The sequence below is a fragment of the Ranitomeya imitator genome, chromosome 2 (assembly GCF_032444005.1).
Source record: "Ranitomeya imitator isolate aRanImi1 chromosome 2, aRanImi1.pri, whole genome shotgun sequence".
NCBI classification, from domain to species: Eukaryota; Metazoa; Chordata; class Amphibia; order Anura; family Dendrobatidae; genus Ranitomeya; species Ranitomeya imitator.
In genome coordinates this window covers 645,108,374-645,132,854 of record NC_091283.1, presented here as the reverse complement: position 1 = coordinate 645,132,854, position 24,481 = coordinate 645,108,374, and the positions used below count along the sequence as shown (strand labels likewise).

The 24,481-nt window shown below is 46.8% G+C and overlaps 1 protein-coding gene across 6 annotated transcripts in view; it reads left to right on the top strand.

The window, feature by feature from the left end:
- Positions 1–7,824: 7,824 nt before the first annotated feature.
- STX3 (syntaxin 3) overlaps positions 7,825–24,481 on the top strand; it is a 74,726-nt gene continuing 58,069 nt past the window's right edge. For 2 of the 6 annotated variants that reach the window (XM_069752839.1, XM_069752838.1), the window contains exon 1: positions 7,826–8,159. In XM_069752839.1, coding sequence (XP_069608940.1) covers positions 8,130–8,159 — 30 coding nt within the window. In that variant the 5' untranslated portion in view covers positions 7,826–8,129. Of the gene's footprint in view, positions 8,160–24,481 lie in introns of all 6 variants that reach the window. The other 4 variants (XM_069752840.1, XM_069752841.1, XM_069752844.1 and 1 more) reach the window with 3 other exon arrangements.

Sequence of the window (24,481 nt, the reverse complement as noted above, 5' to 3'; positions counted from 1 at the left end):
GTCTGCTGAGCCGTGTATCTAATCCTCTCCTGTGTGATACAGTCTGCTGAGCTGTGTATCTAATCCTCTCCTGTGTGATACAGTCTGCTGAGCCGTGTATCTAATCCTATCCTGTGTGATATTGTCTGCTGAGCTGTGTATCTAATCCTCTCCTGTGTGATACAGTCTGCTGAGCCGTGTATCTAATCCTCTCCTGTGTGATACAGTCTGCTGAGCCGTGTATCTAATCCTATCCTGTGTGATACAGTCTGCTGAGCCGTGTATCTAATCTTATCCTGTGTGATACAGTCTGCCGAGCCGTGTATCTAATCCTCTCCTGTGTGATACAGTCTGCTGAGCTGTGTATCTAATCCTCTCCTGTGTGATACAGTCTCCTGAGCTGTGTATCTAATCCTCTCCTGTGTGATACAGTCTGCTGAGCCGTGTATCTAATCCTCTCCTGTGTGATACAGTCTGCTGAGCTGTGTATCTAATCCTCTCCTGTGTGATACAGTCTGCTGAGCCGTGTATCTAATCCTATCCTGTGTGATATTGTCTGCTGAGCTGTGTATCTAATCCTCTCCTGTGTGATACAGTCTGCTGAGCCGTGTATCTAATCCTATCCTGTGTGATACAGTCTGCTGAGCCGTGTATCTAATCTTATCCTGTGTGATACAGTCTGCCGAGCCGTGTATCTAATCCTCTCCTGTGTGATACAGTCTGCTGAGCTGTGTATCTAATCCTCTCCTGTGTGATACAGTCTGCTGAGCCGTGTATCTAATCCTCTCCTGTGTGATACAGTCTGCTGAGCTGTGTATCTAATCCTCTCCTGCGTGATACAGTCTGCTGAGCCGTGTATCTAATCCTCTCCTGCGTGATACAGTCTGCTGAGCCGTGTATCTAATCCTCTCCTGTGTGATACAGTCTGCTGAGCCGTGTATCTAATCCTCTCCTGTGTGATACAGTCTGCTGAGCTGTGTATCTAATCCTATCCTGTGTGATATTGTCTGCTGAGCTGTGTATCTAATCCTTTCCTGTGTGATACAGTCTGCTGAGCCGTGTATCTAATCCTCTCCTGTGTGATACAGTCTGCTGAGCTGTGTATCTAATCCTCTCCTGTGTGATACAGTCTGCTGAGCCGTGTATTTAATCCTATCCTGTGTGATATTGTCTGCTGAGCCGTGTATCTAATCCTCTCCTGTGTGATACAGTCTGCTGAGCCGTGTATCTAATCCTCTCCTGTGTGATACAGTCTGCTGAGCCGTGTATCTAATCCTGTCCTGTGTGATACAGTCTGCTGAGCCGTGTATCTAATCTTATCCTGTGTGATACAGTCTGCCGAGCCGTGTATCTAATCCTCTCCTGTGTGATACAGTCTGCTGAGCTGTGTATCTAATCCTCTCCTGTGTGATACAGTCTGCTGAGCCGTGTATCTAATCCTCTCATGTGTGATACAGTCTGCTGAGCTGTGTAGCTAATCCTCTCCTGTGTGATACAGTCTGCTGAGCCGTGTATCTAATCCTCTCCTGTGTGATACAGTCTGCTGAGCTGTGTATCTAATCCTCTCCTGTGTGATACAGTCTGCTGAGCCGTGTATCTAATCCTATCCTGTGTGATATTGTCTGCTGAGCCGTGTATCTAATCCTCTCCTGTGTGATACAGTCTGCTGAGCTATGTATCTAATCCTCTCCTGTGTGATACAGTCTGCTGAGCCGTGTATCTAATCCTATCCTGTGTGATACAGTCTGCTGAGCCGTGTATCTAATCCTATCCTGTGTGATACAGTCTGCTGAGCCGTGTATCTAATCCTCTCCTGTGTGATACAGTCTGCTGAGCCGTGTATCTAATCCTATCCTGTGTGATACAGTCTGCTGAGCTGTGTATCTAATCCTCTCCTGTGTGATACAGTCTGCTGAGCTGTGTATCTAATCCTCTCCTGTGTGATACAGTCTGCTGAGCCGTGTATCTAATCCTATTCTGTGTGTTAGTCTGCTGAGCTGTGTCTAATCCTCTCCTAACATACAGAATAGGATTAGATACACAACTCAGCACACAGTATCACACAGGAGAGTATTAGACACACAGCTCAGCAGACTGTATGATACTGTGTGCTGAGCTGTGTATCTAATCCTATCTTGTGTGATACTATCTCCTGGGCCGTGTATCTAATCCTATCCTGTGTTACTGACTGCTGAGCTGTGCATCTAGTCCTATCCTGTGTGATACTGCGTGCCGAGCTGTGTATCTAATCCAATCCTGTGTGAGTCTGCCGAGCTGTGTATCTAATTCTATCCTGTCTGCTGAGCCGTGTATCTATTCCTATCCTGTGTGGTACTGGGCTGTGTATCTAACCCTATCCCGTGTGATACTGTCTGCTGAGCTGTGTATCTAATCCTATCCTGTGTGATACAGTCTGCTGAGCCGTGTATCTATTCCTATCCTGTGTGGTACTGGGCTGTGTATCTAATCCTATCCCGTGTGATACTGTCTGCTGAGCTGTGTATCTAATCCTATCCCGTGTGATACTGTCTGCTGAGCTGTGTATCTAATCCTATCCCGTGTGATACTGTCTGCTGAGCTGTGTATCTAATCCTATCCCGTGTGATACTGTCTGCTGAGCTGTGTATCTAATCCTATCCCGTGTGATACTGTCTGCTGAGCCGTGTATCTATTCCTATCCTGTGTGGTACTGGGCTGTGTATCTAATCCTCTCCTGTGTGATACAGTCTGCTGAGCTGTGTATCGAATCCTATCCTGTGTGATACAGTCTGCTGAGCCGTGTATCTAATCCTCTCCTGTGTGATACAGTCTGCTGAGCCGTGTATCTAATCCTCTCCTGTGTGATACAGTCTGCTGAGCCGTGTATCTAATCCTCTCCTGTGTGATACAGTCTCCTGAGCTGTGTATCTAATCCTCTCCTGTGTGATACAGTCTGCTGAGCCGTGTATCTAATCCTCTCCTGTGTGATAGTCTGCTGAGCTGTGTATCTAATCCTCTCCTGTGTGATACAGTCTGCTGAGCCGTGTATCTAATCCTATCCTGTGTGATATTGTCTGCTGAGCTGTGTATCTAATCCTCTCCTGTGTGATACAGTCTGCTGAGCCGTGTATCTAATCCTATCCTGTGTGATACAGTCTGCTGAGCCGTGTATCTAATCTTATCCTGTGTGATACAGTCTGCCGAGCCGTGTATCTAATCCTCTCCTGTGTGATACAGTCTGCTGAGCTGTGTATCTAATCCTCTCCTGTGTGATACAGTCTGCTGAGCCGTGTATCTAATCCTCTCCTGTGTGATACAGTCTGCTGAGCTGTGTATCTAATCCTCTCCTGTGTGATACAGTCTGCTGAGCCGTGTATCTAATCCTCTCCTGTGTGATACAGTCTGCTGAGCCGTGTATCTAATCCTCTCCTGTGTGATACAGTCTGCTGAGCCGTGTATCTAATCCTCTCCTGTGTGATACAGTCTGCTGAGCTGTGTATCTAATCCTATCCTGTGTGATATTGTCTGCTGAGCTGTGTATCTAATCCTCTCCTGTGTGATACAGTCTGCTGAGCCGTGTATCTAATCCTCTCCTGTGTGATACAGTCTGCTGAGCTGTGTATCTAATCCTCTCCTGTGTGATACAGTCTGCTGAGCTGTGTATCTAATCCTCTCCTGTGTGATACAGTCTGCTGAGCCGTGTATCTAATCCTCTCCTGTGTGATACAGTCTGCTGAGCTGTGTATCTAATCCTCACCTGTGTGATACAGTCTGCTGAGCCGTGTATCTAATCCTATCCTGTGTGATATTGTCTGCTGAGCCGTGTATCTAATCCTCTCCTGTGTGATACAGTCTGCTGAGCTATGTATCTAATCCTCTCCTGTGTGATACAGTCTGCTGAGCCGTGTATCTAATCCTCTCCTGTGTGATACAGTCTGCTGAGCCGTGTATCTAATCCTATCCTGTGTGATACAGTCTGCTGAGCCGTGTATCTAATCCTCTCCTGTGTGATACAGTCTGCTGAGCCGTGTATCTAATCCTATCCTGTGTGATACAGTCTGCTGAGCCGTGTATCTAATCCTCTCCTGTGTGATACAGTCTGCTGAGCTGTGTATCTAATCCTCTCCTGTGTGATACAGTCTGCTGAGCTGTGTATCTAATCCTATTCTGTGTGTTAGTCTGCTGAGCTGTGTCTAATCCTCTCCTAACATACAGAATAGGATTAGATACACAACTCAGCACACAGTATCACACAGGAGAGTATTAGACACACAGCTCAGCAGACTGTATGATACTGTGTGCTGAGCTGTGTATCTAATCCTATCTTGTGTGATACTATCTCCTGAGCCGTGTATCTAATCCTATCCTGTGTTACTGACTGCTGAGCTGTGCATCTAGTCCTATCCTGTGTGATACTGCGTGCCGAGCTGTGTATCTAATCCAATCCTGTGTGAGTCTGCCGAGCTGTGTATCTAATTCTATCCTGTCTGCTGAGCCGTGTATCTATTCCTATCCTGTGTGGTACTGAGCTGTGTATCTAATCCTATCCTGTGTGATACTGACTGCTGAGCCGTGTATCTAATCCTATCCCGTGTGATACTGTCTGCTGAGCTGTGTATCTAATCCTATCCTGTGTGATACTGTCTGCTGAGCTGTGTATCTAATCCTATCCCGTGTGATACTGTCTGCTGAGCTGTGTATCTAATCCTATCCTGTGTGATACTGTCTGCTGAGCCGTGTATCTATTCCTATCCTGTGTGGTACTGGGCTGTGTATCCAATCCTATCCTTTGTGATACAGTCTGCTGAGCTGTGTATCTAATCCTATCCCGTGTGATACTGTCTGCTGAGCCGTGTATCTATTCCTATCCTGTGTGGTACTGGGCTGTGTATCTAATCCTATCCTGTGTGATACTGTCTGCTGAGCTGTGTATCTAATCCTCTCCTGTGTGATACTGTCTGCTGAGCCGTGTATCTAATCCTATCCTGTGTGATACTGTCTGCTGAGCTGTGTATCTAATCCTATCCCGTGTGATACTGTCTGCTGAGCCGTGTATCTATTCCTATCCTGTGTGGTACTGGGCTGTGTATCTAATCCTATCCTGTGTGATACTGTCTGCTGAGCTGTGTATCTAATCCTCTCCTGTGTGATACTGTCTGCTGAGCCGTGTATCTAATCCTATCCTGTGTGATACTGTCTGCTGAGCTGTGTATCTAATCCTCTCCTGTGTGATACTGTCTGCTGAGCCGTGTATCTAATCCTATCCTGTGTGATACTGTCTGCTGAGCTGTGTATCTAATCCTATCCCGTGTGATACTGTCTGCTGAGCCGTGTATCTATTCCTATCCTGTGTGGTACTGGGCTGTGTATCTAATCCTATCCTGTGTGATACTGTCTGCTGAGCTGTGTATCTAATCCTCTCCTGTGTGATACTGTCTGCTGAGCCGTGTATCTAATCCTATCCTGTGTGATACTGTCTGCTGAGCTGTGTATCTAATCCTATCCCGTGTGATACTGTCTGCTGAGCCGTGTATCTATTCCTATCCTGTGTGGTACTGGGCTGTGTATCTAATCCTATCCTGTGTGATACTGTCTGCTGAGCTGTGTATCTAATCCTCTCCTGTGTGATACTGTCTGCTGAGCCGTGTATCTAATCCTATCCTGTGTGATACTGTCTGCTGAGCTGTGTATCTAATCCTATCCCGTGTGATACTGTCTGCTGAGCCGTGTATCTATTCCTATCCTGTGTGGTACTGGGCTGTGTATCTAATCCTATCCTGTGTGATACTGTCTGCTGAGCTGTGTATCTAATCCTCTCCTGTGTGATACTGTCTGCTGAGCCGTGTATCTAATCCTATCCTGTGTGATACTGTCTGCTGAGCTGTGTATCTAATCCTATCCCGTGTGATACTGTCTGCTGAGCCGTGTATCTATTCCTATCCTGTGTGGTACTGGGCTGTGTATCTAATCCTATCCTGTGTGATACTGTCTGCTGAGCTGTGTATCTAATCCTCTCCTGTGTGATACTGTCTGCTGAGCTGTGTATCTAATCCTATCCTGTGTGATACTGTCTGCTGAGCTGTGTATCTAATCCTCTCCTGTGTGATACTGTCTGCTGAGCCGTGTATCTAATCCTATCCTGTGTGATACTGTCTGCTGAGCTGTGTATCTAATCCTATCCCGTGTGATACTGTCTGCTGAGCCGTGTATCTATTCCTATCCTGTGTGGTACTGGGCTGTGTATCTAATCCTATCCTGTGTGATACTGTCTGCTGAGCTGTGTATCTAATCCTCTCCTGTGTGATACTGTCTGCTGAGCCGTGTATCTAATCCTATCCTGTGTGATACTGTCTGCTGAGCTGTGTATCTAATCCTATCCCGTGTGATACTGTCTGCTGAGCCGTGTATCTATTCCTATCCTGTGTGGTACTGGGCTGTGTATCTAATCCTATCCTGTGTGATACTGTCTGCTGAGCTGTGTATCTAATCCTCTCCTGTGTGATACTGTCTGCTGAGCCGTGTATCTAATCCTATCCTGTGTGATACTGTCTGCTGAGCTGTGTATCTAATCCTCTCCTGTGTGATACTGTCTGCTGAGCCGTGTATCTAATCCTATCCTGTGTGATACTGTCTGCTGAGCTGTGTATCTAATCCTATCCCGTGTGATACTGTCTGCTGAGCCGTGTATCTAATCCTATCCTGTGTGATACTGTCTGCTGAGCCGTGTATCTAATCCTATCCTGTGTGATACTGTCTGCTGAGCTGTGTATCTAATCCTATCCCGTGTGATACTGTCTGCTGAGCCGTGTATCTAATCCTATCCTGTGTGATACTGTCTGCTGAGCCGTGTATCTAATCCTATCCTGTGTGATACTGTCTGCTGAGCTGTGTATCTAATCCTATCCTTTGTGATACAGTCTGCTGAGCTGTGTATCTAATCCTATCTTGTGTGATACTGGGCTCTCCCTGCAGTCTGTGTCAGAGGGTGGTCTGTGTCGGCACGGTAATAATATATGTTATTTCCAGCTTTACAGAAGACTATAACACCATAGAAATGAATAGGCCTCAGTTACCACAACTGTCTACAAGGAAAACCAATCACAGCTCAGCTTCTTATAAACAGCTCTGGTGAAATGAAAGATGCTTAGTGATTGGTTGCCGATAAATACACACAGATAAACTCACACACACTCATTTATATATATATATAGATATATATGGACACATATATATACCGTATATATATATAGAGAGAGAGAGATACAGTCATGGCTGAAAGTGTTGACACCCTTGAAATTGTTACAGAAAATGAAGTATTTCTCCTAGAAAATTTTTGCAATTAGAAATGTTCTGTTATACACGTTTATTTTCTTCGCTTGTATTGGAACTATACAATAAAAAATGTTTTTCGTGTTGTTCCAATACACGGGAAGGAAATCTCTAATGTGCTTACCTGGTACTTTAATTTGCCATTCTTTTTGATAAATGTTAAACCCTTGATTACGTCATTTGTCATGAAGAATTGTGGTGTCTTGAAGGAGAATATGAGTGTTCACGTTCCAAAGACATACTGATAGGGAATTTAGATTGTGAGCCCTGTCAGGGACAGCGATGATAATGTGTGCAAACTGTAAAGCGCTGCGGAATATGTTAGCGCTATATAAAAATAAAGATTATTATTACTAGTAGTTATCAATTGTAACCTTTCTGAAAGATCTGATCCAATTTCCCAAGAGTGATATTATTAGCTCGGAGCGAGCTGCGTGGCTGGATGTGGGCGGTCACGCACCTACACACCTGCCCAGGTAAGAGGTGAGGTCATCTCTCCCAGTCTCAGGGCACCAGCACCCTCCCTCCTAGATCTCTTCCTGGTAGGATTAGGGAGGAGTGGAGCGTATGTGACAGACCGGATCAGTGCAACACAGAGACTGCAAGGGAATTAACGACACTCAAGACAACAAGACTGAAAAGAGATAGAAAGCGAGAGACGACGAAACCTAGAGAGACACTGTATGATTGGATCTTGACTGGTCCTTCAAGAGGTCAAGAAGAATGGGAGGTATAGAGGAGCCGAGAGTACAGATCATCTCATTCAAGTCTTGAGCCTGGACAGTCCCTGGATATAATAAATCAGAGAGACAACTAGTGACCAACTAGAGACCTCCAGCACCATGAAGGATCGGCTGGAGCAGCTAAAAGCGGTGAGTGACACATGGACTGGTCTCAGAATGGGAGTTGATGGTGATCAGTCGGGAACTAGTCGGACAAGTTCTGCTACCGTGACATCCCAGGGTCAGTGACAATATGTGACACTACTACACCACCCTGTCCTGAACCTCACACTCCACCCAAATATAAAATACCACAATTCTACCCACATAATCGCCCATTAAAAGTAGTATCGGAGCTTCGGGTTGTAGATTCATGGAAACTATGTCAGAGAATGGGTTAAAAACGCACGCCGAATATTATTCCATGTCCCCTTTATATCTGAGTTATACATTTGTTAGGTCTTTTAAAGTCATAATTTTGCACAAGTCAAGGTCCGCCATTTAATCATAGGACTATGGAACTTGATGACTTCAGCCAGGCAGAGTAGCATAATTATTAATCGTGTATGATGCGTCCACTAAACCTGTAGATGGCTGATTTTGGGTCATCGCTTCTCAAGTTCTTGCTTTGCCTAAGTCTTCATTTTGTACAAAGATGAATGATTTCTATTGCAGGGTGACTATTAAAAAGTCAGCAGCATCTAGAGATGTTACTTTGACTTGAAATGGATCCATGGGTTCTTCTGGATAAGATATGAGTGGCAATGTGTGGCACTCCATTACGTCACCATCCAGGGCTTGGTGTGCAGAATGTCACTCACTACCGATGCAAGAATCATTTCCACGTATTAGAATAGGGATGTGACATTTACTCTGGAACTGTTTATGTTATGATTCATAGAAATATGTTCAACTATTTAGATGCCCTAGTGGTAAGTTTATACCAAGGTGTCCTGTTGCTGGGACTTCCAACATTGGTGTAATCTGTAAGGAAATCTGTCAATCAGTGTTTAACTTAGGGTATGTTCACACGTTCAGGATTTCCATCCTTTTTTTTTCAGGACTGTTTTTTTAAAAAACTGCAGCTCTTGGCAGAAAACGCAGGTCCTTTTTTTGGTCCTTTTTTGATGCGTTTTTTGATGCGTTTTTTGATCCTTTTTTTTTATGCAGTTTTCTAACCTTACCCCTAACCCTACCCCTAACCCTACCCCTAACCCTAACCCTACCCCTACCCCTATTCTAACCTTAGTGAAAAAAAAAAAAAAATTCTTAATTTTTTTATTGTCCCTACCAATGGGGGTGACAAAGTGGGGGGGGTGTCATTTACTATTTTTTTATTTTGATCACTGAGATAGGTTATATCTCAGTGATCAAAATGCACTTTGGAGCGAATCTGCCGGCCGGCAGATTCGGCGGGCGCACTGCGCATGCGCCCGCCATTTTGCAAGATGGCGGCGCCCAGGGAGAAGACGGCCGGACGAACACCGGGACGCCGGGTAAGTATAAGGGGGGGAGATTAGGGCACGGGGGGGGCATCGGAGCACTGGGGGGGGCATCGGAGCACGGGGGGAGCGGCATCGGAGCACGGGGGGCGGGATCGGAGCACGGGGGGGCAGCCACACTCCGCCCACGCACTTCCGCCCGCTCCCCCGCACTTCCTGCTGCAGCGGTTCTGCACATCAAATCGCAGTAAAACCCGCAGATATATTTTTGATCTGCGGGTTTTACTGCGGTTTTGACCTCACAATGGAGGTCTATGGGTGCAGAACCGCTGCGGTTCAGGAAAAAGAAGTGACATGCTCCTTTTTTGCCGCAGCTATTCTGCGCGGCTTTTTAAACGAAATTCCGGATCATGTGCACAGCAGTGACTGTTTTCCATAGGGTTACATTGTTATGTACCCTGCATGGAAAACAGCTGCGGAACCGCAGCGGCAAAACCGCTGCGGTTCCGCAGTAAAAAACGCACTGTGTGAACATGGCCTTAGGGTACCGTTACAATAAACGACTTACCAACGATCACGACCAGCGATACGACCTGGCCGTGATTGTTGGTAAGTTGTTGTGTGGTCGCTGGGGAGCTGTCACACAGACAGTTCTCCAGCGACCAACGATGCCAAAGTCCCCGGGTAACCAGGGTAAACATCGGGTTACTAAGCGCAGGGCCGCGCTTAGTAACCCGATGTTTACCCTGGTTACCATTGTAAAAGTACAAAAAACAAAACACTACATACTTACATTCCAATGTCTGTCTCGTCCCCCGCCGTCAGCTTCCCGCACTGACTGTGTCAGCGCCGGCCGTAAAGCACAGCTGTGACGTCATGATTGGTGTGAGATGACCAATATGAAAAAAATAAGGGTCTATGTGTGGTTATACGTGACCTTTCAGTGGATGTGATGTGAAAAGTAGCTCTTTGAGGATTTTATGTGGCGATAACATTGATCACATCATGTTAGCGAAAAACAGTATATAATTTGTATTTAGTCCTATATAAAAATTACATAAAGGAATAAAAAATGAAATGTTAAAAGTCATGAAAGTCATAAACATATCTGGCTTGTTGGTGGTTAACTTTGTTAGGATTTGTAAGAATGAGCATGACGTATCGGAGGACAGCATTACACATGGCCAGCTGACCTACTAATCAATTTAATCTACAAGAGTGAACTGGATAAAGGGGATCTCGGACCACCTCCTGGATCAGAGTGGTCATGTGATGAGAAAAGCCTGAGGACCCTGCTGTTCTAGATTAGTTGATTATAAACTAGATTTTCATAGTGAGGGAAACTATAAATGGTGTAGTAACGACAAATTATTGAATAACAGTGCAAAAAGCAAAAGGAGGCTCCAGAAATTACAATCGGACCACCTCACCTGATGGTGTTGGTCTTGTCATTACAGCCCTCCATCTTGGCAGACACCACCTCCATCCAATCCTTTTGTTTAGAGAAGGGGGACATTACTCCCCTAACCATCTTTCCAACGTTGATTGATTATACATAGAGGTTTTCAGAGGGAAGAGATGGGACTAGCCGAAGCTCATATCCTCAGGCCCACAGGAGGGAGACAAAGCTTCAATGTGGTGCTTATTCAGCAGCCTTCTATTTCTATCTGACCCACCATTTATAAACCTCAAATGCTTGATTATGTGCTTATTATTAACTAGATGGTGGCCCGATTCTACGCATCGGGTATTCTAGAATATGCATGGCCTTGTAGTATATTGCCCAGTCACGTAGTATATTGCCCAGCCACGTAGTATATTGCCCAGCCACGTAGTATATTGCCCAGCCACGTAGTATATTGGCCAGCCACGTAGTATATTGGCAAGCCACGTAGAATATTGCCCAGCCACGTAGAATATTGCCCAGCCACGTAGTATATTGCCCAGTCACGTAGTATATTGCCCAGTCACGTAGTATACAGCACAGACACGTAGTATATTGCCCAGTCACGTAGTATACAGCACAGACACGTAGTATATTGCCCAGCCACGTAGTATATTGCACAGTCACTTATATAACAGGTTAAAAAATAACAAAATAAACATACTCACCATCTGAAGAGTTCCGGCACTTGTGTGCGGTGTCCGGTCCCAGGATTGGTATGAGCGCAGAACCTTCCATGACGTCACGGTCACATGACCGTGACGTTATGGAAGGTCATTCTCCCATAGCATCTTTGGAAGCGGAACCTGCCGCTTGCAGTGCCGAGGAGAGGACGCGACAGCGGAAGGTGAGAATAAGGTTTTTTTTATTTTATTATTATTATTTTTAACATTAGATCGTTTTACTATTGATGCTGCATACGCAGCATCAATAGTAAAAAGTTGGGGACACACAGGGTTAATAGCGGTGGTAATGGAGTGCGTTACCCGCGGCATAACGCGGTCCGTTACTGCCAGCAATAACCCTGTGTTAGCGGTGACCGGAGGGGAGTATGCGGGCGACAGGCACTGACTGCGGGGAGTAAGGAGCGGCCATTTTCTTCCGGACTGTGCCCGTCGCTGATTGGTCGCGGCAGCCATGACAGGCAGCTGCCGAGACCAATCAGCAAATGAATAACCGTGACAGAAGGATAGACAGACAGACGGAAGTGACCCTTAGACAATTATATAGTACCGTATATACTCGAGTATAAGCCGACCCCCCTAATTTTGCCACAAAAAACTGGGAAAACTTATTGACTCGAGTATAAGCCTAGGGTGGAAATGTAGCATTTACCGGTGAATTTCAAAAATAAAAATAGATCATTATTTCCCCATAGCTGTGCCATATAGTGCTCTGCACCGTTCATATTGCCCCATAGATGCTGCACAGATGCCCCATATAGTGCTGTGTGCCGTTCATACTGCCCCATAGATGCTGCACAGATGCCCCATATAGTGCTGTGTGCCGTTCATACTGCCCCCATAGATGCTGCACAGATGCCCCATATAGTGCTGTGTGCCGTTCATACTGCCTCATAGATGCTGCACAGATGCCCCATATAGTGCTGTGTGCCGTTCATACTGCCCCCATAGATGCTGCACAGATGCCTCATATAGTGCTGTGTGCCGTTCATACTGCCCCCATATAGTGCTGTGTGCCGTTCATACTGCCCCCATATAGTGCTGTGTGCCGTTCATACTGCCCCCATATAGTGCTGTGTGCCGTTCATACTGCCCCCATATAGTGCTGTGTGCCGTTCATACTGCCCCCATATAGTGCTGTGTGCCGTTCATACTGCCCCCATATAGTGCTGTGTGCCGTTCATACTGCCCCCATAGATGCTGCACATAAATCTGTGCTGCCGCTGCTGCTGCTGCAATAAAAAAAACAAACCACATACTCACCTCCCTTGATTGCAGCTCCCAGCGTCCGGTCCCGGCGCCTCCATCTTCCCGGCGTCTCTGCTCTGACTGATCAGGCAGAGGGCGCCGCGCACACTATATGCGTCATCGCGCCCTCTGCCTGAACAGTCAGAGCGCAGACGCCGGGAAGATGGAGGCGCCGGGAAGATGGAGCGACGCCCGGCGGCTGGAACGCGGACAGGTGAATATAACATACTTACCTAGTCCCAGCGATCCTCGCGCTGTCCCTGCCTTCCTCCCCGTCTTCTGTGCTGCAGCATCTTCCTGTCAGCGGTCACCGGCACCGCTGATTAGAGAAATGAATAGGCGGCTCCGCCCCTATGGGAGGTGGAGCCGCTTATTCATATCTCTAATGAGCGGTCCCACGTGACCGCTGAAGAGGGGAAGACGCTGCAGCACAGAAGACGGGGAGGAAGGCAGGGACAGCGCGAGCAGTGGCGTAACTACCGCGGTCGCAGCGGTCGCCAGTGCGACCGGGCCCGGCAGGTCAGGGGCCCGGCAGGCAGGCTCGGACTGGCAGTGCCTCCCCCTGCTCCAGGGCCTCCCCCTGCTCCAGGGCCTCCCCCCGCTCCAGGGCCCCGCCGCCGCCGCCGCCGCCTTGAATACTCACCCTGCTCCAGCGATGGTCTCGGCGTCTGCACTGCAGCTCGTTCCTGCTTGAGCGGTCACGTGACACCGCTCATTAAGATCATGAATATGCGCATATTCATGATCTTAATGAACGGTGTCACGTGACCGCTCAAGCAGGAAGAAGGTGCTGCGCCGCCGCCTGGAGTCGGGACAGAGCGCGAGGGATGTCGGCACGGCCGTGCAGTGGGACAGGTGAGTATGAGGGCCGGGGGGACGGGGGATGAAGGAGGACATAAGCCGGCGCGCCGAGCAGGAGCGGTGAGATAAGCCTGCATACAGGGGGGAATATAAGCCATGCAGGGGGGAATATAAGCCATGCAGGGGGGGATATGAGCCATGCAGGGGGGAATATGAGCCATGCAGGGGGGGATATGAGCCATGCAGGGGGGAATATAAGCCATGCAGGGGGGGATATGAGCCATGCAGGGGGGAATATGAGCCATGCAGGGGGGGATATGAGCCATGCAGGGGGGAATATGAGCCATGCAGGGGGGAATATAAGCCATGCAGGGGGGAATATAAGCCATGCAGGGGGGAATATGAGCCATGCAGGGGGGAATATGAGTCATGCAGGGGGGAATATGAGCCATGCATACAGGAGGGGTAATATGAGCCATGCAGGGGGGAATATAAGCCATGCAGGGGGGAATATGAGCCATGCAGGGGGGGATATGAGCCATGCAGGGGGGAATATGAGCCATGCAGGGGGGAATATAAGCCATGCAGGGGGGAATATAAGCCATGCAGGGGGGGATATGAGCCATGCAGGGGGGAATATGAGCCATGCAGGGGGGAATATGAGCCATGCAGGGGGGAATATGAGCCATGCAGGGGGGAATATGAGCCATGCAGGGGGGAATATGAGCCATGCAGGGGGGAATATAAGCCATGCATACAGGGGGGGGAATATGAGCCATGCAGGGGGGAATATGAGCCATGCAGGGGGGAATATAAGCCATGCAGGGGGGAATATAAGCCATGCAGGGGGGAATATGAGCCATGCAGGGGGGAATATAAGCCATGCAGGGGGGAATATGAGCCATGCAGGGGGGAATATGAGCCATGCAGGGGGAAATATGAGCCATGCAGGGGGGAATATAAGTCATGCAGGGGGGAATATGAGCCATGCATACAGGAGGGGTAATATGAGCCATGCAGGGGGGAATATAAGCCATGCAGGGGGGAATATGAGCCATGCAGGGGGGGATATGAGCCATGCAGGGGGGAATATGAGCCATGCAGGGGGGGATATGAGCCATGCAGGGGGGGATATGAGCCATGCAGGGGGGGATATGAGCCATGCAGGGGGGGATATGAGCCATGCAGGGGGGAATATAAGCCATGCAGGGGGGAATATAAGCCATGCAGGGGGGAATATGAGCCATGCAGGGGGGAATATGAGCCATGCAGGGGGGAATATAAGCCATGCAGGGGGGAATATAAGCCATGCAGGGGGGAATATAAGCCATGCAGGGGGGAATATAAGCCATGCATACAGGGGGGGGGGGGGGGGAATATGAGCCATGCATACAGGGGGGAATATAAGCCATGCATACAGGGGCGGAATATGAGCCATGCATACATGGGGAGATATGAGTCATGCATGCAGGAGGGGTAATATGAGCTATGTATATGGGATAGGAGGGAGATAAGCCATGCATACAGGAGGGGGGTCATTATACAGTATTGAGCATCATGTGTGGCCGTTATACAGTATGGAGCATCATTTGTGGTCATTATACAGTATTGAGCATTATGTGGGATCATTATACAGTATGGAGAACTGTGTGGCCGTTATACACTATGGAGCACTATGTGTGGGTGGTCATTATACAGTATGGAGCACTGTCTGGCCATTATACAGTATGGAGCAATGTGTGGCCATTATACACTATGGAGCATCATGTGTGGCCATTATACACTATGGAGCATCATGTGTGGCCATTATACAGTATGGAGCATCATGTGTGGCCATTATACAGTATGCAGCATCATGTGTGGCCATTATACAGTATGGAGCATCATGTGTGGTCATTATACAGTATGCAGCATCATGTGTGGCCATTATACAGTATGCAGCATCATGTGTGGCCATTATACAGTATGGAGCATCATGTGTGGTGGCCGTTATACAGTATTGAGCATCATGTGTGGCCATTATTCTATGGGGGTTACATTGAGTTGTATGGCAGGGCTGCAGGGGGGGGGGGGGGGCCATTTGGAAGTTCGCACCGGGGCCCCTAACTTTGTAGTTACGCCACTGAGCGCGAGGATCGCTGGGACTAGGTAAGTATACCTCAGCACCCTCTCCCCCTCACCCGCCGACCCCACCACTACCGTGACTCGAGTATAAGCCGAGGGGGGCACTTTCAGCCCAAAAATTTGGGCTGAAAATCTCGGCTTATACTCGAGTATATACGGTAGATGGCTTATTTTGTACATTTGGCTTACATGCTGTGTTTTAACTTAAATTAACGGTCCTTTTATGACCTGTTTGTGCACATTTTTAAAAAACTAAATAAAAAAATAACCAGTTTAGATCTCTGTGATCTTCGTGCTACCTGCAGTCTGCGCCCAGCACAGGAAGCTTGGTGACATCTCTTTAACTTGTCACATGCATTGGGCACACACAGCAGGATGTATTCTTTCTTCCTGTTCCTGGTGCAGGCAGTGTCAAGAAATAACAATACCATGCTGCTTGACATCCAGAGTGTGCCCCGGATCCCTGACAAGACACTTTCCTAAGACAACTTGTGGCCTCCTGAAGTAAATAGCAGTGCATGGACCCACGGACAACATGAATCAAAGTCCTCCCCTTGCATTCTATACTAACAGTACCATAAAAAAGTATTCATACACCCACAAATTTAAATGTCTTTTCTTGGGATTTTATGTTATATAATAAATAATAAGTACTAAGTATTTGTAAATTGTGAGGAAATTCTATATGATTTTCTAATGATTTTAGATATATAAATCTATAAATTGTGATGTGGATTTGCATTCAGCCCTCCTGAGTTAATACTTAGTAGGACCACCCTTCACTGCAATTCTGAGCAGATCACCTTTTCCTGCTGAAGAAAAGCATCCCCACAGCATGATGCTGCCACCACCATGTTTGACGGTGGGGACGGTGTTTCAGATTGATGTGCAGTGTTAGTTTTGATTCAAACATAGCGTTTTTTTAATTAGCCCAAAAAGTTCTACTTTTTACCAGAGCACCTTCTTCCACATGCTTGCTGTGTCCCCTAAATGGCATGTGGAAGAAGATGCTTAGGTGAGATGAGACCAAATTAGAACTTTTGAGGCCAAATTAAAAATACATTTAAGCTTTTGGGTTTTATGTAAAAAAAATTTAAAAGGATCATTGGTTATGAAAACTTTTTCGAGGCACTGTTTCAAGGAACTGTATATGTTTTACTATCAATTGATTCTTGTGCGGAAAGAAGTCAAAGGAGATGTACTTCTTGCACTAGTCATCTTATTTCCGGACACGCTTTCAACTATGTTTTTCTTTAAAATGCTGGAACTTTTTCAGCATAGATGCTTAGATTGCAGGAAATGGATTCATGCTGCCAGTGGTTTGAGTAACAAAAATCAGCTGACAAGTTCCCTTTAAGGTATTGTTTGGTTTACTTGATGTAGTTGACCACATGAAATATGTGATTCCACATGGAGGGTTTGCAGTTATAGCTGACTGAATACACAAAGCTGCCTGCATATATATATATGCAAACATGGGTGTAACTAAAACATACAGTCTTCCATTGTAAATTTTAAGGGACTGTTCACTGTTTAACCTGATTTGGCTTTGCTCCACTGCTGCAATAAGACTTATGTGCGTCTACTCATGATTAGGACTAATTGTAGCTTACGAAGATGTCAAAGCCATGCCATGAAGTTGGGCAGGTATCTCTTAGAGATTAGCTAATCAAATTTGTGATTCATTTTACGAAATTTGCAAGTCCTGGCAAATTCAAATGGATTGCAATTTGATACCGCTTCAATTTTACCCATTGCAGAAGACTGCATCAGTCATATGTGCCTGACATGATTATAGGTGCCACCATATAGGCTTCACCATAATTCCTTGCAGTTATTATAACACATGGTATAGCACAGTCGATCAGGAGGAAATCAGCTACTTTAAGGTTATTTAGGATAGTGAGAGGATGACGAGACCACCGCTTGACACAATAGAGATAGGAAGAGAAGTTGGATCGCCCCCGTAGGGCTAGGGGTACTCAATACCGGGTCCTTCGGTTCTCAAGGGGGATGTCACAGTGGCTGACCCGGTCAGTGGTCCTCGGGATGTCCGTTGAAAATGGGGGAAAGGTCTTTAAAGGGGAAATGTTCCTCCTGTGGTATTCGGTCAGGGTGACCGACGCTGCTTAGGGGTCTGCTGGGGTGATGTTATGGCAGCTAAATGGTATACCTTCCCACAGGTGAAGTGTGTCCCCAGGGCTTCCCAGAGTGTAGATGGTGGATGGTGTGAGGCGCAGTGAAGAACAAGGAGGCTTCAGCATCCACAGTCCAGAGCACCAGATCACAGGGCAGGCAGAGTCCGGCCGGTTTGAAGGCAAATCCAGAGTCCCCTTATACAGGTAGGAATCAGTAGCCTTCCTCTAGCGCCTGGATGTTGTAGTACCTTACTGCTGAGCCTCTCGTAAGGTCCTCACAACTGTTGTAGATGTTCTAGATGTTATGTCTCTCTCTCTGTCCCTCAGATGGATAGGAACAAACCTGTATGACTGATGGCCTGAGGCTTTTTACAGTGACTCTAACATGCCCCGGCCCCCACAAGTTGCCACCGTGCTTCCTGGTTATAGGTGCGGATCAGCAATGTGCAATTAACTGTCCTGCCGGTCTCTGGAGCAAGACATGGAGACGATTGCTCCCTCGGTGCTCCCTCGATTGCTCCCTCGGCTACCGGATCCTGTGCCTCAGAAGGAGGCAGCCTGTATACGGCAGAACTCCTTCTGGTTTCCTCTCCTTTTGCTATGACTTCGTTTCTCACCCTCTACAATACAATTCTCTGTCGTGTCCTTCCTTAGGATGCTGCCGCATCGGTAGGCAGTCGCAGCTCCGTGTCCTTCTGTCTAGGCCTCTGACAGGATCCCACCCCTGTCAGGGACCACTCTGTCAGCAACTGCTAGATGTCCCTCCTTTCCCTCTGTCTGCCTGACAGGTACTGCCTGGGCGAAGCCCAGTCAGCTTCTGCCTAACTTCCTTTCCAGACCACCAGTTTTACCTAATTGTGAAGAGTGCCCTAATAAATAGGAACATGGCTCCCCCTGGTGGGCTGGAGTGTGAAGTGTGTTGCATGGTTTGTGATACCTGGTAAAGTGATCTCCTTTATTGCCTTCAAACGTAACATCACTCTCCCCTAGAGGAGAATGATATTACTGCAACGACCAGGACCCTGGGGCGCTGCAAAAGCATCGGACAATTACTCAAGACACTAATATGTTGTACAACAGCACGCTGCAGATTAGTATAGTAGTCTGAGAATAATATAGAGATTCAATATATAGGGGGATAGAGAGATAGGAGATCTGCTAGCATCAGCAGTAACAGTGATTGATAAGTGATATGATGAGGTTGGCATCTGTCCTGCTGAATTTGAATTGAAATTACACATTTATTTTGCCTTCTTAATGCAACTGAATGCAGAAGCAACTGCAACTATCTGCTTTACAAAGTGTGTGCAAACTATTTTTTTTGCACATCAGTTTTACTATTCAAATTTTACATCAATACATGCCACACTAATACAGAGCCTTATTGCAGGTGCTGGCTTTTCTTTTTTGTCTTGTGCCTATATAGAATTTCTTATTACATCATTCTTAGAAAGGGTGTTGAATTTTGTTTTAAACATATTGTAGAAAAAAATATAACAATATAAACATTTCACTGTGCATATCTGTTTTTACACCAGAATTTTAGTAGTCCCATTTGACTACCTTACAGACCACACCTATACTTTGGCCTGTTGCCACATTTTTTAGCTACATTTCTAGCATTACTTATGTTCCTTTTGGTAAGGGTTGAAAAGATTGTCAAAGATTAATTCTAATGTTCTACAAAATGTATAATAAAATAAAAAATGGCACTGAAAACAAACATACGGTATTCAAAACCTTAACTCATGTCAATTACCCATAATACAAGCAACAGACTTATCATGGTCAACATAAAAACAGTCTATTGTCTGGCTTGTATGAACAGCTCGATTCTCGGCCAACAGTCACTTCCGTGTTTACAGTGGTTGAAAATGGTTTATTTAGTAGCTTTTATGTCATTCCATCCTGCTTTGCTAAGAGCCAATACAAGTCTGTGGGAAAATGAAAGTTTCAGGTTTCATCATATCTGAGCCAATTTTATTTGGTTATTTAGAAAGAGATGTCTGTGATTGGACCGCCGCATCGCGTAATGGAGTCTTGCATAAGACCTGGTAACACAGTGGTAGGCACACTGTCCTCAGGAAGCAGCTCAGGGAGAGTTGTTATATGAGGAAGAGCTTAGATTAGAGAAGTACTATAGTCAATGTTTATTACAGTCCTATAGCTATACTGCTGATGAAACCTAAAAACAACTGTCCTTTTCAGGGCTGCATATTTTCTTTTTCCATAGTACAACCATTGTTCCCTGGCATATATTGTATACCTAATTTAAAATGTGTAAGGTGTGCTGTAAGGGATGGGGAAGTGGACGGGCTGCTGATTGTATGCTAGCGGTCCAGGTGAAATGGTGCCCACACGGTGCAAACACGCTCATCCACGAGACCTAACTTCATGTCCCACTTTTCAGGGGGGCAAAAGATTCCACTCTTGAAGTCAGAACAGTGCAAACGGGTGGTTGGTTGGATGGAACATACTGCTTCCAGTATGTTTTGCAGCACCACCCTGTCTTCCACATGGTCCAGTCTCACTAGCCAAGAGTCTGGATCACCTAATCCTCACTATGATCCTCGTTCCTCCCACCATGGCTAGTCCCAGATGACAAGTGATCCCACACTCAGACACTCCAAGGAGTTACATTTCTATTTATAGATCCTAGCTTCTCGCTCTGCATGTTTCAAAAGGGACATGAGGAGATCATGTGTAGTGATGCCCAAATATTTGAGCAGCCACGGTCAGAAGAAGGCTACGGTGAGGAAAGGCACCTAGTGTCTCAAGAGGTAGATGATGAGACACAGTTGCCAACAAGTCATGTTGTTAAGTTAACAAGTCAGGAGGACCAGAGTGTGGAAGTGGAAGAAGGCTACGGTGAGGAAAGGCAACAAGTATCTCAAGAGGTAGATCATGAGACACAGATGCCAACAAGTGATGTTGTCAGCAAGTCTGGAGGACCAGAGTGTGGAAGTGGAAGATGAGGTGGTGGATGATGAAGTCACTGACCCAACCTGGAAAGGTGCAATGCAGAGCGAGGACCGTACCACAAAGGGGGAGGGATCTGCAGCAGTCAGTGGGGTGGCCAGGCAGGCAGTATGGTGGCCATGGGAAGAAGGAAGGAAACTGTTCCCAGGGCACCCACACAAGGCAAGTTTCCAGGCCAAGGGTAAGGTGTTTCTCGGCACTTTTTTAAGAAAATGCGAATGATAAAAGAACAGTCCTTTGCAACTTGTGCCATACCAAGATGAGCAGAGTCCTCACCACTATCAGCCTGACCACCACCAGCATGGTCAGGCACACGTAATCTTTCCAGCCGACTAGGTGGGCCGAATACCTGGGTCAACAATCAGTATCTGAGAGTGACATCACTTCTTCTTCCTTTGTGATTCATGCTTGCCAATCCCCTATCCAAGATGCAGGTGCAGATGTCTCCCTCCCTGCTTCTGTCATTGCACATTCGCAAGCACCATTAGTAACCACGTGCAACTCCTTGTCCCAGCGCATCCTACCCCAGGCCTTGGAACGGAAGCGAAAATACCCAGCCACCCACGGACCAAACACTAAACAGGCACATCTATAGACTGCTTGCCCTGGAAATGTTGCAATTTAGGCTTGTGGACACTGAGGCTTTCCACAACCTCGTGGCCATTCCTCGGTACTAAGTCCCAAGCTAACCCCATTTTTCCTGGAGTGCCATCCCCGCCTTACTCTAGCATGTGTTCCAGAACATCACCCATGCCCTGACTAATGCAGTTACTGACCAGGTCCACTTAATGACTGACACGTGCAGAAGTGCCTGTGGCAAACTCAGATACTGGGATGGCACATGCACTACTGATTCTTAGGATTGCATGCCCTACTTGCATCAGTGTTTCCTCCAACTCCTTCACCAGTTCCTGCACCTTCACCTCCCTCTCCGAATTGTCATCTCAGAGTTTGTTATCCTCAATATCAGGCGAAAGCTGGAAGCACTGCAGCACTGCCTCAGTGAAGCGGCAACAGGCTCTGTTAAGACTAATTTGTTTAGATGCTGAAAGTTGCTGAAAGGTATAACAGACCAGACAGATCTGTGGCTAAACCTACAATCAGGCATGGTCGTCTGTGATAATGGCTTAACCTGATGGTGGCTCTGAAGCTTTGTAAACTCGCACATGTGCCATGCCTGGCCAATGAGCTCAACCTAGTGGTTCAGAGGAGAGACGAGGGAGATACACGCCAGGTCCAACAGAGGTAGGGGAAATCTGTCAAAGATCTGGGACAGTTTAATGAAACCCTCCCAGTGCCCAGGCCCTGATATGTGGCGGTAGTCTGACAAAGAGGAAATAGTTTTTGAAAATGCTGAAGGAGTACTTAACCAACCGTAGGAGCATCCTCTGTGAATCCTCTGTGCCATACAACTATTGGGTATCCAAGCTGGACAAGTGGCATGAACTGTCTCTCTTCACATTGGAGGTGCTGCCTCTAGCATTTTGTTCAGAGTAGGTTTTTAGTTCTGCTGGGGGCATAATAACTAATAGGTGCATCGGCCTGTCAACTGAAAATGCTGACTCTTATCAAAATAAATGAAGCCTGGGTTGACCCAGGCTTCTCAACCCCATCGGATGACAACAGGGAAACAAAGGGCCAATACAAACACAGGATCATCAGGCAGACCTCACTCAAAATCTTTAGAGGGTCATTAAGCGTCCCTCACTCAAAATCTTTATAGGGTCATCAAGCGGCTCTTACTCAAAATCTTTATAGGATCATCAGGCGGCCCTCATTAAAAATCTTTAGAGGGTCATCGGCAGCTCTCACTCAAAATCTTTATAATTTTTCCAGGGTATGCATCATGCCATCCTTCATAATTTTTACATGATGTGTATGAGACCTACCTCTACAAGTCTCTTGGGCTACTTTCACACTAGCGTCGGATTCGGCCCGTCGCATTGCTTCGGGCCGAGATTCCGACTCTAGCGTTTGTTGTGCCGCACAACGAGTGCAGTGGATGCATTTCTCCGGCGCATCCGCTGCCCCATTGTGAGATGCGGGGAGGTGGGGGCGGAGTTCCGCGGTCGGAAAAAGCGGTCCGTCGGCTGCAAAAAACGTTACATTTAACGTTTTTTGCTCCCGGCGGTCCGCCACAACACGGCGCAACCGTCGCAAGACTTTGCAGGATGCGTTTTTTCCCCTAAAAGACGCATTGCGACGTATTAAAAAAAACGCCAGTGTGAAAGTACCCTTACACATATATACCCCCAGCGGTAAATGTTTTTCAGCCCTTGCGCGTAATGCATAGATGTTACCAGTCTAGTAGTCCGACTCCTTGAAAATGGGAAAAAAATGCTTTTTTGAAGCCCTCCTCTAAGTGTCTTCCATGGTGTATTGCAGTCCCTCCTTCTTATTTTTGACAGCCTTTGTACTTAGGGTATAGGCCAGGAGTGTCAAACTGCATTCCTCGAGGGCTGCAAACAGGTCATGTTTTCAGGATTTCCTTGCATTGCACAGGTGATAATTTAATCACCTGCAGAGAATGATTCCAGCACCTTGTGTAATGCAAAGGAAATCTTGAAAACACGCATGGTTTGAGGCCCTCGAGGAATGCAGTTTGACACCCCTGGTATAGGCTTTTTGAGCCTAGGAGTTCCACTACCTACTGTAACAATATGAACAGAAAGTGTATAAGACCCTCCTTTATGTCTAAGGCTTCTTTCACACTAGCGTCGGGCTCGGCCCGTCACAGTGCGTCGGGCCGAGGTTACCGACGCTAGCGTTGTAAGCGCCGCACAACGGGTGCAGCGGATGCAGATTTTCATTGCATCCGCTGCCCCATTGTGAGGTGCGGGGAGGTGGAGGAGGAGTTCCGGCCGCGCATGCGCGGTCGGAAAAAGCGGTCCGTCGGCAGCAAAAAACGTTACATGTAGCGTTCTTTTGTGCCGACGGTCCGCCAAAGCACGACGCATCCGTCGCATGACGGATGCGACGTGTGGCAATCCGTCGCAATGCGTCGCCAATACAAGTCTATGGGGAAAAAACGCATCCTGCAAGCACTTTTGCAGGATGCGTTTTTTCGGCAAAACGACGCATTGTGACGGATTGCAGTTAACGCTAGTGTGGAAGTAGCCTAATACAGGGTGTAATTGGAGTCCCTATTCCGTCTAATTTTTGGTAGCCCGTGCACTTAGTGCATAGGCTTTATGAATCTAGAAGTCCCAATACCTAACAATTTTAATAGAATGTGTATGAGGCCCTTTTTATGTCTAATACTTGACTACTTGGGTGTATTTTTATTTCCACCTCTGCTATGTCATCTAATGTAGTCATTGGAAATACGGTGAGAGATGGCCTAGCTAAGTTGTGAAGGAGGCGTTTTTATTTTTTTTTCTCTTTTTCATTTTGCCTTATATACAAGTCATTATACAGGAAAGAATGTTTCCTAACATTTTTTCCTGTAAAATCAATTTTATCTTCGGGTTTGTATGGTTTATTGTCAGTCCATAAAAGTGGAGTAATACTTTGACAAAATTGTTCCCAGCAGTGACCTCAGAGTCAGAGATGCATCCAGGCGTCTTCCCCATGCTGTCCCCATTCCATTTGAGTGCAGTTCCTATCCATTTCA